Source organism: Cicer arietinum, chromosome 4, assembly GCF_000331145.2.
Source record: "Cicer arietinum cultivar CDC Frontier isolate Library 1 chromosome 4, Cicar.CDCFrontier_v2.0, whole genome shotgun sequence".
Taxonomy (NCBI): Eukaryota; Viridiplantae; Streptophyta; class Magnoliopsida; order Fabales; family Fabaceae; genus Cicer; species Cicer arietinum.
In genome coordinates this window covers 22,433,673-22,447,824 of record NC_021163.2, presented here as the reverse complement: position 1 = coordinate 22,447,824, position 14,152 = coordinate 22,433,673, and the positions used below count along the sequence as shown (strand labels likewise).

Below are 14,152 nucleotides of genomic sequence, written 5' to 3'. Positions count from 1 at the left end.
GGATTTCCCGGAGGACCGACAGTGACATCTTTGTTGACACAGTATGAGCATCACGTGGCTCGGAGGTTATGGGAAGGAGAGGTATTAAATTAAATTATTTTATATTTAATTATTTTTGTTTAAGTTTATTAAATTAAATGAATGTTTATATAAATGTTTAATTATATTTATTTTACAAAGCATTTAGGATTAGCTTTATTTCTCTCTTTGCTTTATATATTTGACTTGGAATTGTCAGATTAGCTTTATTTCTCTCTTTCAAAGCATTTAGGATGAATCTGGGGGCAAGCTTATACTTTGTCATGTCATTGACAAATTTCCTCTCTTCTTCATTTAAACGCCCCAAATAAGAATGACCAGTTACAGTATCAAGTAGATCATGATTATGTGTTCCACAACGAACACTAATTTTCCATCCTTCACCGACACTTAACGGTATACATCTGAGAGTAAACGGACAATTTTCCTTATGAGAACAAGTTACTGTTGATTTTGATTTTGATTTATATCTTCCACCTCTTTCGCATCCCAAAATCAATTTGTCTTTTCTTCCCCTCTTTCCGGTTGCTTTATCTGAACGAATGATGACAATTAAAATTCCATTTTCTCTTCCAATGGTTTTTGCCCATTCAAACACAGATTCTCGTGAAGGAAATACCTACAAAATATGTTTCAAATAAAACTTCAAATATATAGTTATAATAAAAAATTTATTCGTGATAGATTATCAGTAATATTAATACCTGATCGGTAATGAATTTGTCCGTAGAATCTATTATATTTCTTGAGGCAGGAACCTCAACTCTACTCATACCTGTTTTCAAAAATAGTAATAAATATAAATAATAATAAATATAAAAAATAATATATATAAATAATGATAAATTTTTAAAAAAAAAAATCAAAATTTCGAAACTTTTGCATTGCTCTAAACTTTCGAAATTGCTGGAAAAAAACTTTCGGAACTTTCAGCTTCAAGCAATGTTTCGAAATGTGTTTTACGTTTCGAATGTTTCATCATTAACCAAAGCTTCGAATGTGTAATCCAAAATCATGCCTCGGAGCTTTCAGCCTTAAGCAAAGTTCCGAAACTTTCAGGAATGCACGTTTCGAATCTTTCATTCTTAAGCAAAGTTTCGAATGTTTTGTGATTTTTGTGAAAATTGCATTTCGAAAATTTGTATTTTTCACAAAAGGTTCGAATGTGATGAAATCTAACCTCTGATCGTTTCGAAAGTTTGAAACTTTCGATTAATAGAATTTTTTTAAAAACTTTCGAATGTGGGGGTGAGAAAATAGTGTAATATATTTACTGATAAATTTTATATAAAATAAAAAGGGTAAATTGGTCAATAAAAATTTATGGGGGGGTGGCAGGTAAAAGTGGGGGGGTGCGCAGTACATTTCTCATGAGAATATGTTAGGTGGTCCATCAGAGGCCTATGGTCTGACCTACTTATGGTCTAGTCTGGCCTATTTAATAAAAATGTTAGGCCCAAGCTATTTTTAAAGCCTATTTATTTAAATAGGTCGGACTCAGACTTATAAAAAAGTCTATTAGGTCTGACATGTCGGCCTATATATAAGTTATTATTTATTAATGTTATTTTTTATTATTATATTAAGAATATTATTTCCTATTTTAAATTTTATGCCACCACTAAATAGTCATTCCATATTCGGTAGTCGTTCCATATTTGGTAGTTGTTCCATATTCGGTAGTCATTCAATTAGTCAATCACTCAGTAGTCGTTCCATATTTATTTGAGAGGTAATAATAGGTGCATTAGTTTCAGGGAAAAAAAATTATTTGAAACCAAAAATATGTTTTAGGGTTTAAAGGATGTTTGTTTCAGATTTTTTTTAAATTATTTTGTTAGATAAATTATTTTGTGTTTAATATATACAGATATGTACATTGATATTGGTATCTAAAGAGCATCATGTGGTATGAGTAAAGCATTTAAATGGTTTAATATGAATAAGGTTTTTAAATAGGCTTCCAAGTCAGACCAGACCAAGCCAGGCATTTAAAAAGGTCAGGAAAGACCGAAAAAAAAGCCTATGATAGGTCGTAGGTCAGGCTTAGGCCTAAAAAATTAATCGTAGGCCAAACTCAGACCTTTCAAAGCCTGGTCTGGTCTGGCCTATTCTCACCCCTAGTTTTGAGAAAGAAAAAAAAAACTTTTACAAGTTATTTAGAATATCACATTTCTCAAAATATAAAATGAACAGTTTAAACTTTTTTCCTCCTATAAAGTAGTACAATCTCTATAAACTTGATTTAACTAAAATTTCTTAATTTAATCCAAAAAACTTACTAGTAATTATAAGGTTTTCATACAAAAAAGTCATTTTTAATTAAATAACTAAAATACAACTTGTGACTCTCATTCTCGGTATCACCTATCATAGTGAAGCTTCTCCCAAAAGTTGAACTTCAAAACTCATTAACATGTAATAACTACGATTTTCGCAAGCGCATGGCCAAATCAATCAAACACCAACAACAAAGGAGGTGAGTTTCAAAATCATGTTGATAGTATAATATAAATAAGAAGAATATAAAAATAATCATAATAGACTGTATCATAACACTTAATCTCATTATAATATAACATTAAAGTCACTCAAATAAAATCATTATCTCATTATAATATATATCAAATTATTCTAAGAGAAACTATTATCACTTTTGAAAGACATTAATCATAACAAAACAATTACAAAAAAATGCAATGTTATGCGTGAACTTAGACTCTACTTCTTCACAATTTGGTATCATTCTAACTTTAAAGTATTTGGTTATGAGGTTTGATATTATGCCACCACGAGGATGGACGGACAATTTAAATTGGCTTTGTCATCAAATATCCCATCAACTCAACCCCGAGACACATATATGCGACAATCGAGGTAAATGTGTGTTGTATGGTAGCTTCCGACATTTGGAGGGCTACCTCCAAGTCACCTAGAAATTCCTCATCCTAATACCTCCAAGGTCTAACAATCTTGTCTTAAGGCTCAATAGTATAGACCGCCACGATCAGAATTATTCAGTTGTATTTTCTCAAAATCACTAGGCTTGTCATACCCTATCTATATGATGATAAAATAATATCCACTTTAAAAATTCTCATCAACTTCAAAAATTCTCAACATCTATTTTCTTTCTTCGTTGGTCTAGACTACTCCATTAACAATATTATCTTTAGCAGAAGTTGAAATCACCACTATTTCATTAACTATGGCGTTACTTCAATATTTTCATCACAAATTTATAACATCACTAACATCAATCATACATCATCACATAAACTTATTACAAATTTATAACATCACTATCATCAATCATATATCATCATCGTCACTTAAGCTTATCACAATCCATCTTTTATTATCACATCATATAAACTTATATCATGCAATGCATTCATTATTTATTATCGCACAACATAAACTTATATCATACAATGCATCTATCATTTATTATCACATCGCATAGACTCGTATCATCAAACATATTCACAAAATTAATTTTATACCTGTAGCACCCCAATTTTATTTGGCTAATTAAAAAATTATAAAAAATAAATCATATGTTTATTTTAATATTAAAAAATGTCGTATAAATAGTACCTCCAGTAGAATTATAATTGACGTCAAAAGTAAATTCATACCAAAAAAGACTGTTGTAAAAAATATTGTTAAATATTACCAACAATTCTAGTCAACTTTTATAATTTTTTTTATATTCTCTTATATATTTTTAGTAAGTTTATTGAATTAATTTTAATATTAATAATATTAATATTATTATTATTATATTTTTTTTACCTTTTTTAAAAAGATAAAACTAAATAAAAAATGGAAACACGTCACCTTAGGGCGACCTCTCTCATTTAAAAAAATAAATAAATAAAAACAATAAAAAGTTAAAGTTCAACGCAAGATTGCTATTTAAAAAGATGAAGTCTTTTGTAAGACCGGCTTACAAATTTGTTATTTTTATTTTTATTTTTATTTCATTAACGAGTAATTTGGTATATATATCAAATTTGTTACTTTTATTTTAAAATAATCTAATTAATATTCATTTGATTTTAAAAAAATCAAAGTCTTTGAATAAGTTTTGAAAGTTCATCTGGGTGGAGATTAGTTTCTCACATTTAAAAAGATTAAAGTCTTTTAATATGTCTTTTTTGTAACAAAAAGTCGTTTTTGATAAGTTTTAAAAGTTGACCTCCATGGGATAAAATTATATATATATTTGTTATATATATTAGAGTTTAAACAATCAACATCAACAAAAGGATTAATTTTTTTATTAGATAGTATTGTGAAAAATATGAATAGTATATAAATATATATGATCTTTTATTTATTTATAAAATTCATCTCCCGTTGAATGTTTTAGTACATATTCAAATTAGTTAACTTTTATTGATTTCTTATTGTATATTTAATTTGTAATAGGAACTTGATATAATTTTCCAAATTAGCTTATAATATCTGATGTCACAGTTACACATATATTGTATAAGTTTATTTTTCATATGTAATACTGAATTTAATTAATAAATATCGATAATGTAAAGATAGATATTATTTCTTTGTGTGTGAGTTTCTTTGTCATTTCATCCAACCTTATAGCTGTAAGAGTTTGTTTATTATTTTATCATAAAAAACAAAAAATATCTCTTTCACACACCCAAAAATATATATTAATTGTTATTATTAAATAAATCAATTGTTATTATTAAATAACTCTCTCTCCCTCACACACAATTTTAGTCTTTACAATTTATCTCTCTCTCTCACTTAATCATTTAATAGTAAAGACTAGAATTGTTATTATTAAATTTATTAAAAAAATTGTTATCATTTATAAACTGTTTTTTTTTGTTACATACCAAAGATATAAACGCATGCAGTTATATGCAATCTTGTAGTCAATATTTACATAGGATTTTAAAATATTTATTATTCATTCACTTAAATATATTTGGTAAAGTATGAAATAGTTCTAAGGAAAAAAAAGTCTGAAATAGTTGTAAGACAAAAAAAGAAGTATGAAATAGTTCTGAAAAATATTTATCTATTACTTTTTTTTATAAAATTTATTTATTAATTTAGTTAAATCGGTAACATACGTTAATACAATAACACAATGTATATAGTGAGTTATTAAGTATAGTAAATTTATCCAAAGTTACTTAAAAATAATTAAATATAAAAAATAAATAAGGTAAGTTGAATTGATTATTAGGTACTATACTTAACTAAACTTTTCTATATTTATAAAATACACCCTACCAAATTTTGAAATATAGTGTTGTTCATGAACATATACAATATAATATAAAGTCATGTTTAATTGAATTGAATATGCATTCATGGTCTTCTCCTCTATCAAACATTGCAACCAACAAATGTATAAATAAACCACAAGAGGTAACTACAACCACTTCATTTGATTCGAACTATATATATTATTATTAATAATAATAACTACTATAAACTTTGATTCGACTCACCCAAATTTTTGTCTCAAATCAAAGAACCAATGGCACATCGATTCTCCACCATCAATTCTCACCCACCACTGCTCCTCCACCATCACCACCATGACTCTCTCCCCAAAATGTTGTGCACCACCGTTCAAGCAAACGCTCGTCTCAAGCCATTTATCGTTGTTGCTGTCTCCAAATCCGCAGAGATAGCTTCTATTCCTTCTCCTACTCCAATTGATCCGTTGTCGATTTCTCTTCCTTCTCCTCCTTCTTTGAGAAAGGTTTCACCTGGTTCACTTCAGTATCCACCTGGTTTAGTCGGAGCTGTTCCCGACCGATCACATTTCAATATTGAAGATGATGACGTAGCCGGTGCTATGGATTATTTGACCAAGATACTCTCATCCAAAGTCTATGATGTCGCTAATGAGTCTCCTCTTGAATTGGCAGAAAAGCTATCACAAAGACTTGGTGTTAACATTTGGCTCAAGCGTGAGGATATGCAAACTGTAAGAATCAATTTTTCCATTTTCCTATTGCATTCTACTTTCAAATTTCTCTTGCTTTTCATCAAGTCTTAGATATGTCAACGGTTCTCTGTTTCATAATTTGTTGGTCTTTCTATCACATAATTTATTCTTGCCTCTAACTATTGTGGACCAAATAGAGAGATATACCATGGTCCACATTAGAGTTAATATGTCAAGACTGCGAAATTATTTTAGCACATTATATTCTTCCTCGTGTAATCTCAATTAAATTTTTTTAAAATCTACATAAAAAACAATATATAAAATATTCGAACAATTTAAAATTTAAATATAAAAAACAATAAATATATATATAGAGGGTTGGCAACAATTGAGTACAAGGTGTCAAAGTTTAATTTATCACCATAATAAAATAATATATATGAGATGTGCCTTATTTAGCCTTAAAGGAAAAGGATTTGATATAAATTAAAAATAATATATTAATCAATAATTAATATGTAGATAGTTTTGATTTTTTATTAAATGAAAATTACTTATTGAGTAGTGTCAAAAGGTTATTTTAAAATAATTTAAGTAATAATTTAACTTTTTTTAGTATTTTTGTTAAATTATAAAAATTAAAAATATTACAAATTAATTTATAAAAAAAATATGTAATTGATTCACAAGAACAATTTTGTCATTTAAATATATATATTAGATCGTATCATTATGAGGTGTGTGTACCAAAAACTTAATACGATAATAGTTGAAATATGTCTTTTGCCCTTGCAATTATAATAATTTTTTGTTTTATTTTGATGTTCATAAGTTTTTTATGTTTAGTTTACATCCCTGCAAATATAATTTAATTTAAAAATAGTCATTTTATCCAACTTTCATTATAAGAAATGTAACACCGTTAAAACTAAAATTAATTATAACATGATTTTTTTTAACTAAAAATAAATCCCCAATATAATTAAATTAAATCTCCAATGTTATAACTTAATTATATTGGTTATAATGGGGGTTTATTTTTAGGTTAAAAAAAATTATCATTTAATTACATTTAGGATTAATAGTGTTATAGTTTTTAGAATGGAAATTGGATAAAATAACTATCTTAAAATGAAATTATATTTGTAGATATACGAATGAAACAAAAAGATTTATGATGATCAAAATAAAAAAATATTATAATTACAAGAACAAAAAATATATTTAAACCATAAAATAATCAAGTTATCATGTTTATTATAATATACATATCCAGAACCGGGCCAGGGTAAGGCCATAAAGCAAATGTAGGTCTCCATAAAAAAACAATTTTTTTTACTTTATAGAAAGGCCTCAAATCTTTTTATTTAAGACAAATATCTCACATTTTAATATTCTTAAAACTAAAAACCGATAAAATCTTATATAAATTATATAAAATATTTTATTTTTGTTGCAAATTATTTAATATTCTTCTTATGATTAAGGAAGATAGTAAAGATGAGATAAATATTAGTTATAAATTAAAAAATCCTTATATAAAAAGTGAACAAATTGCTTATATGAAAAATATTAGTTATAAATTGAGAAATCATGAGATATAAGTAGTGAACATATTGCTAACATGAGTTACTGAAGGTATACACTCTATTTTTTTTTTCAATTAAAATATGGAAAATTTTACATGAGTTATTGATGTTGCCGTAAAACAGTTGAAATGTTTTGTTATTTTTTGAAAAATATAGAGAAAATATATTTAAAAACGTCATTAATTTTATTAAAGAAAATTTCTATAGTAATTAAATAAAATATTAATAATTTATTTATTAAATTTTGAAAAGACTCGTTTTCACTTTAGCCTTATAACGTGTTGCATCGGCTGTGTACATGGCAAAGCCATTATATAATAAGTGCTATTATATGATATCTTTATCAACCTCTATATATCATATCATATATTTATCCAAACATGCATGTACAACAAAGAGACGCTAATGAAATATCATGTGTATAGGCATTCACCCTTTATTATTATTAACTGTCTTTTTGTTGTCTTCATGTATATTCACCATTTAGCTTTATGATTTGTTGTTTATTAAATTGATGACTGTGTAATCATTATTATGAAATTTTTGGATTGTGATAGGTCTTCTCATTTAAGATTCGTGGAGCTTATAATATGATGGCTAAACTTCCAAAGGAAGTTTTGCAGAAAGGGGTTATATGCTCTTCTGCTGGAAATCATGCTCAAGGAGTTGCCTTGTCTGCCAAGAGATTGAAATGCAATGCCGTTATTGTTATGCCCGTTACCACTCCGGACATCAAGGTATTATTCATTTATTTACTTTTCTTACCATGTTTGTTGTGTTATATTTCGACAAAGAATTAATTTGATTGATAATTAAATTATTATTTTTTTAATAAAAGTCATTTTAAAAAACACAAATTCAAGCATCAAGCAAATTTTAAAGTTATGTATTTGTTTGTCATTTGGAATTTTGTAGTGGAAATCTGTGGAGAGGATGGGTGCTACTGTTGTTCTTATCGGAGATTCGTATGATGAAGCACAAGCATATGCTAAGAAGCGCGCAAAAGAGGAGGGTCGTACGTTTGTACCTCCTTTTGATCATCCCGATGTTATCGCGGGTCAGGGAACTGTTGGTATGGAAATTTGGCGTCATATGCAGAGGCCCATTCATGCAATCTTCGTCCCTGTGGGTGGTGGTGGTCTCATCGCTGGTATTGCTGCTTTCATGAAGAGGGTTTCTCCACAGGTTTGTTTCTCTCATGTTATCTTATAATCTTTACAGAAGTTATAGTACAGACTTCACAAATTTATCTATTACTCTTTGTATCTTTTGATATTTTTAATTTTGGACACACATGTTAGAAAATAAAATTTATTTAATATATATTTTTTAAAAATACAAAAGAAAAAAGATGTATTTTGTTTTTGTAAAACAACCAAAGTTTCAGGACAAAAGTATAAAACTAAAGATGGAGATAAAGAGAGTAGAAACTAACTTTTATATGCAATATGAAAACATTTATATCTAACTAATTTTTACATCTAATCAGGGCCACACATCTAATCACGGCTAGTGATGTCCATGTGCACCCAAGTGCTGAGCCTCTAATCGGTGAATGCCCCAAATTCTTTTTTTTTTTTTTTATACAATATAACATAATAGGGGTGATTTTTGTTTTTTTTTTAAGTTAAATATTTTTTTAATCTTTATAAAATTATGATATTTTAAATTTAGTCAGTAGAAAATTTTTATTTACTTTTTTTAATTTCTATTTTAATTTTATAAGGACTTTTCTGAAATGCTAAAATATTCATCCAACATAAAAGTAAAAATTAAAAAATCTTTTGTTAGAGACTAAAAATTAATCTTGTTTTTTAAATCAACTAATAAAAATAAAATTTTGAAATTTTATAGAGAGAAAAAACTTGTTTTATCATTGTTTTTATTTAGTAGAAGAAAATCTTTAAAATATTTAAGACAACGTACCATGCATGTAATAGGAATTAAGTGCTAATAGTTTTTTCTATTGTGCATGCCTTGGTTCTTATTTAGAAGAATGTGTGATGTTGACAGGTAAAGATTATTGGAGTGGAACCCACGGATGCAAATGGAATGGCTTTATCACTTCATCATGGTGAGAGAGTGATTTTGGACCAGGTTGGAGGATTTGCAGATGGCGTGGCTGTTAAAGAGATTGGTGAAGAAACTTTTCGCTTGTGCAAAGGGTTGGTAGATGGCGTTGTTCTTGTAAGTCGTGATGCAATTTGTGCATCGATTAAGGTGAGATGCCCTTTCGTTTCCCATGTATGGTACATTGAAGGGAAAGCACCATCGATTAGGACATGAATTTGATAAATTAAGGTTGTTGCAGGACATGTTTGAGGAAAAAAGGAGCATATTAGAACCAGCAGGCGCTCTTGCTCTTGCTGGAGCTGAGGCATACTGCAAGTATTATGGGATCAAAGGGGAAAATGTTGTAGCAATAACCTCTGGAGCAAACATGAATTTTGATAAACTTAGAATTGTTACTGAACTTGCTAATGTTGGTCGTAAACAAGAAGCTCTTATGTTAACTTTCCTACCAGAGGAGCCTGGAAGTTTCAAACAGTTTTGTCGATTGGTATATTTATACTACTTTACTGTTACATATTTTTTTTTAAATTTAGTTGTGCATAGTTAAACTGATTTTCTTCTGGCTTTGCAGGTGGGACAGATGAATATCACAGAATTCAAATACAGATACACTTCCAGTGACAAAGCTGTTGTCCTTTACAGGTAACAAGATCATATTTTATTGGTTCTTGAAAGGAGTAGTTTTCAATTACTTTTATTTTCTTTGTGGCAAATATTTATATGTTGACAATAAGTGTAATGCAAGGCAAATAATATTTTATTATTCATTGTTTTTGTGTTTAGTGTTGGGGTTCACACGCCCAAAGAACTACGACAAATGCAGCAAAGAATAGAATCATCTATGCTTGAAACTCACAATCTCTCAGAAAGTGACTTGACGAAAGATCATTTGCGTTACATGGTAAATGGGCCTAAATGAATTCATTTTGTGTTTTTATTAACTTATTCTAACCACCAAGCTATGAATATTGTTTTGGTATTTTACTAAGTTTTGTTTGTTGTGAATACATTTTTCAGATTGGAGGTCGATTAGATATCCAGAACGAGGTTATTTGCCGTTTTACCATTCCAGAGAGACCTGGTGCTTTGATGAAATTTTTGGATACCTTTAGTCCACGTTGGAATATTAGTTTATTCCATTACCGTGCACAGGTTGGAATTTGTTACTTTCTATTCCTGTAGTCAAATAGTGCATGTTTTTTTGTTCTTGTAATTTTTGCATTGACCAATGCAATTCAATGACATTGTTGTGGTCAACAGGGTGAATCTGGAGCAAATGTACTAGTTGGAATACAGGTTCCAGCTAACGAGATGGATGAATTTCACAATCGTGCCAACAAACTTGGATATGACTATAAAGTGGTGAATAAGGACCCTGTCTTCCAACTTTTCATGCATTGATTTGTTTCATGTACTTGTCAATTTTGCTATTATTGTGTATTTTAGTAGAATCGATTATCATACTATTTTTTTCAATAGTGGACTTCAAAGACAGGGAGAACGAACTGGTGGAATTGTGACTCACTTAATAATTACTTTCTCCGTTCAACAATAACAATAAATGTCACATTTATAAGAATTTTTTTTTTTTTACAAATGATCACATTTGTGCATTCATTGTCCCATTTTTTAATATATATATCATTCTATCTTTCAGAAAATAATAAATATGTCTATCATTCTCAATTTAATATTCTCACACTTTGTATTTACAATAATTGAAGTACACTCGTGATTAATAAAAATGATTTGCTAAAATCACAATTCATTATTTTCTCTCTTTTATTTATTATTTTTCTTCATTTGTGTTAAATGGTTAAATGGGACGGGTAATAAGGAACCAAGTGAGTATATGTTTTTGTAATGTCATACCCAACAATATAACTTTTGAGTGTAAATTTGATTTACAAATTTGAAAAGAATTGATAATTTTAAACATGTTTTCCTTCCACACTTTATCGCTAAAAAAATTAACAATACATATGTTTAGATATTGATGATTCTCTCGTAAAAGTTATATATTAACTGAATTAGATAAGTAGAAATAAAAAACCTCATAAATTATATTTTTAGAACTATTTTTATTATGTGTAGTATGACCCTTAGATTCTTCGATGACATGTTTGTTTTGAGAGAAACTAAGACGGAGAGTCACACGAGAGAGAAATAGAGAAGAGAAAGTTACTACTGATTGAAACAAGAGAAACACAACATACAACTTTTTCACTTTTTGTAATCAATGCGTAAATTACAGGCACCGACAATTACATCTATGATCTTATTAATTACAATTATCATCGTTGAGAAAAAAAAAAATCTCAAAGAATGTTTTTTTTTCACTATTTTTACTTTATTTTTAGTGAAATATCACTCCTACGTTTATAATTGCTTTTTTTTTTTACCTTTTTTTATTTAATCTTTCACGTATTTTTCGTCCATATTTACATTCATCTTCAATTATTAATTAACTATATTGTATTGAAATCAAGATTTATCCTTATTGTTTTAAGTACTAATAATATGTTTAATTAAAAAAATATGGATATTTTTGTTCAATAATTTTTTTTATCTTTCTTACTTTTCACTTTTTACCTTTCTCTTCTATTTCTCTTATATCAAACAATAATAAATTTACCTACTTCTTTCTTCCAATACTCTCTCTTACCTACTTCTCTCTTCACAACTTCTCTTCTAAAGCAAAAGTGTCTTCGAAATAGTTTAAGTTTCCTCAAAAGCAATTGATTTATAACCTTGAAATTCAACTCTTCAAATGTGAGATAACCAATTCAAGATTAAAAATGAACCACCGCCAAGTCCCCTGCCACTAATTTATTGGAAAAAATAGAAGTTTGAGTACAACATAACCAGTTCATAACCAATCAAGTACAACATAACCAAACCAATTCATATTCTAATCTAAACTACTACCTACGGCTGGACAATATTACTAATTACTAAAAACATCTTCAACGGTTGTCAAATATCTTTGTCCACCAGCGTGGAGTTACGGAAAATTCAGTTTATGACGGTTACCTTTTTTTTTATTAATTTATGACCGTTAACTTCTTTTACTAATTTATGACCGTTAGATTTTTTTTTAATTTATGACCGTTAGTTTTTTGATTAATTTATTTTTATCATTTTTAATTATTTATGTCATGTATTTAACATTTAATCATTGTTATTGTTATAAAAATTTAAGTTCAATTTTATTTTAAATTAAAATAATGTATAATAATATTAAATATAAATAAAATATTAATGTATGAATTAAAATTGTGAGACCTAATATAGTTCCTAAGAGTTAAACCGTTGGAGTAGAAAATGAATGGGTTGAATCAAGATAATGTGACACAATGGATCATATTTAATAAACTCATGTTGAGTTCACCGTTGGAGATCTTCTAAGTTAACAATAATACTTGAAACAATAATACAAGTTTCAATTCCAAACATAATACTAAAATTTTATGATACAATATATATATATATATACACACAGACACAGACACACACGAAGACAGTAACTTACCCATTCACATGTAGAAACATGAGTAAATTTTTTTGACTCTCAATAGTGATGTTCATTTAAAAACTGGTGACAATCAAACACAATAGTTAGTATTCAATAACTCAGACATTTCAGCAAATATAATTTAACAAATGTCAATCTACCAATTATCAAACATGAATCACACATACAGAAATTGCTGGAAGCAACCAGCCCAACAAGCATCATCAAATTGTTGGGGTTGATTGCAAGTCCCACATCCTTTAGTGTGGGAGAATAAGGAGAAGGCCAATGCTATATATTGGGTTTTGGTCCTTTGTTTTCAAATGCACCGATCAGCAATAGCACTTTAAGCTTGTATCTGACTTAGTTTAAATATTTGCTTTGTAAGAGTGTGGTTGTACTGGGGTTTCTGGGGTGTGAGTGAGAGAAGTCTATGTGTTGTAACAATTTTCACATAGTATTAATTCTCTGGTTGTCGGTTTAGGCAGCGGCCGTGGTTTTTTTCTCCGGTTTTGGAGTTTCCACGTTATATTCTTGTGTTGTGATTGTGTCTTAATTCTTTTTAACTTATGCTATTTTTCCCAACAACTGGTATCAAGAGCCAGGTTCGGAGGTTCGGTAGGATAATTTTTCTTAGTATGCCCTGTGGTTGCAGCTTTGTCTGATCTTCCACATCAGAAAAGAATTATCCTTGGTATTGTTAGGGGAAAGGTGATACTGTGAAAATGTTGTTTAGGGAGGTTCTGGCTAAGGAAAGACTTGGTATTTAAGCGTGTCTGTTGTAATCCACCTCTCTTTCCTGGGAACTTACCTGGTGCACAGTTTACTGTCTGCGTGCAGCTGCTATGTCTTATTCAAGCGTTATGAAGTTTGACATAGAGAAGTTTGATGGAAGAATCAACTTTGGCTTGTGGAAAGTACAAGTCAAGGATGTGCTTATACAATCAGGATTACACAAGGCGTTGAAAGGAAACACTTCCAACATGGAGG

General features: G+C 28.6%; 1 protein-coding gene across 1 annotated transcript; it reads left to right on the top strand.

Annotated features, from left to right (window-relative positions):
* The first annotated feature begins 5,465 nt into the window (after positions 1-5,465).
* Positions 5,466-11,334, top strand: LOC101508349 (threonine dehydratase biosynthetic, chloroplastic). The gene is made up of 9 exons (XM_004497530.4): positions 5,466-6,022; positions 8,133-8,312; positions 8,491-8,760; positions 9,589-9,795; positions 9,887-10,135; positions 10,220-10,290; positions 10,432-10,549; positions 10,666-10,800; positions 10,909-11,334. The coding sequence occupies exons 1-9, from the start codon at positions 5,567-5,569 to the stop codon at positions 11,047-11,049; spliced, it is 1,827 nt and encodes a 608-aa protein (XP_004497587.1). The 5' UTR covers positions 5,466-5,566; the 3' UTR covers positions 11,050-11,334.
* Positions 11,335-14,152: the final 2,818 nt, after the last annotated feature.

Excerpts from the sequence above, each read along its gene's own strand:
- LOC101508349 (XM_004497530.4), top strand. The coding sequence starts at position 5,567 with ATGGCACATCGATTCTCCACCATCAATTCTCACCCACCACTGCTCCTC. Across the intron at positions 8,313-8,490 it reads TTACCACTCCGGACATCAAG|TGGAAATCTGTGGAGAGGAT; the intron begins GTATTATTCATT and ends GGAATTTTGTAG. Across the intron at positions 10,136-10,219 it reads TCAAACAGTTTTGTCGATTG|GTGGGACAGATGAATATCAC; the intron begins GTATATTTATAC and ends CTGGCTTTGCAG.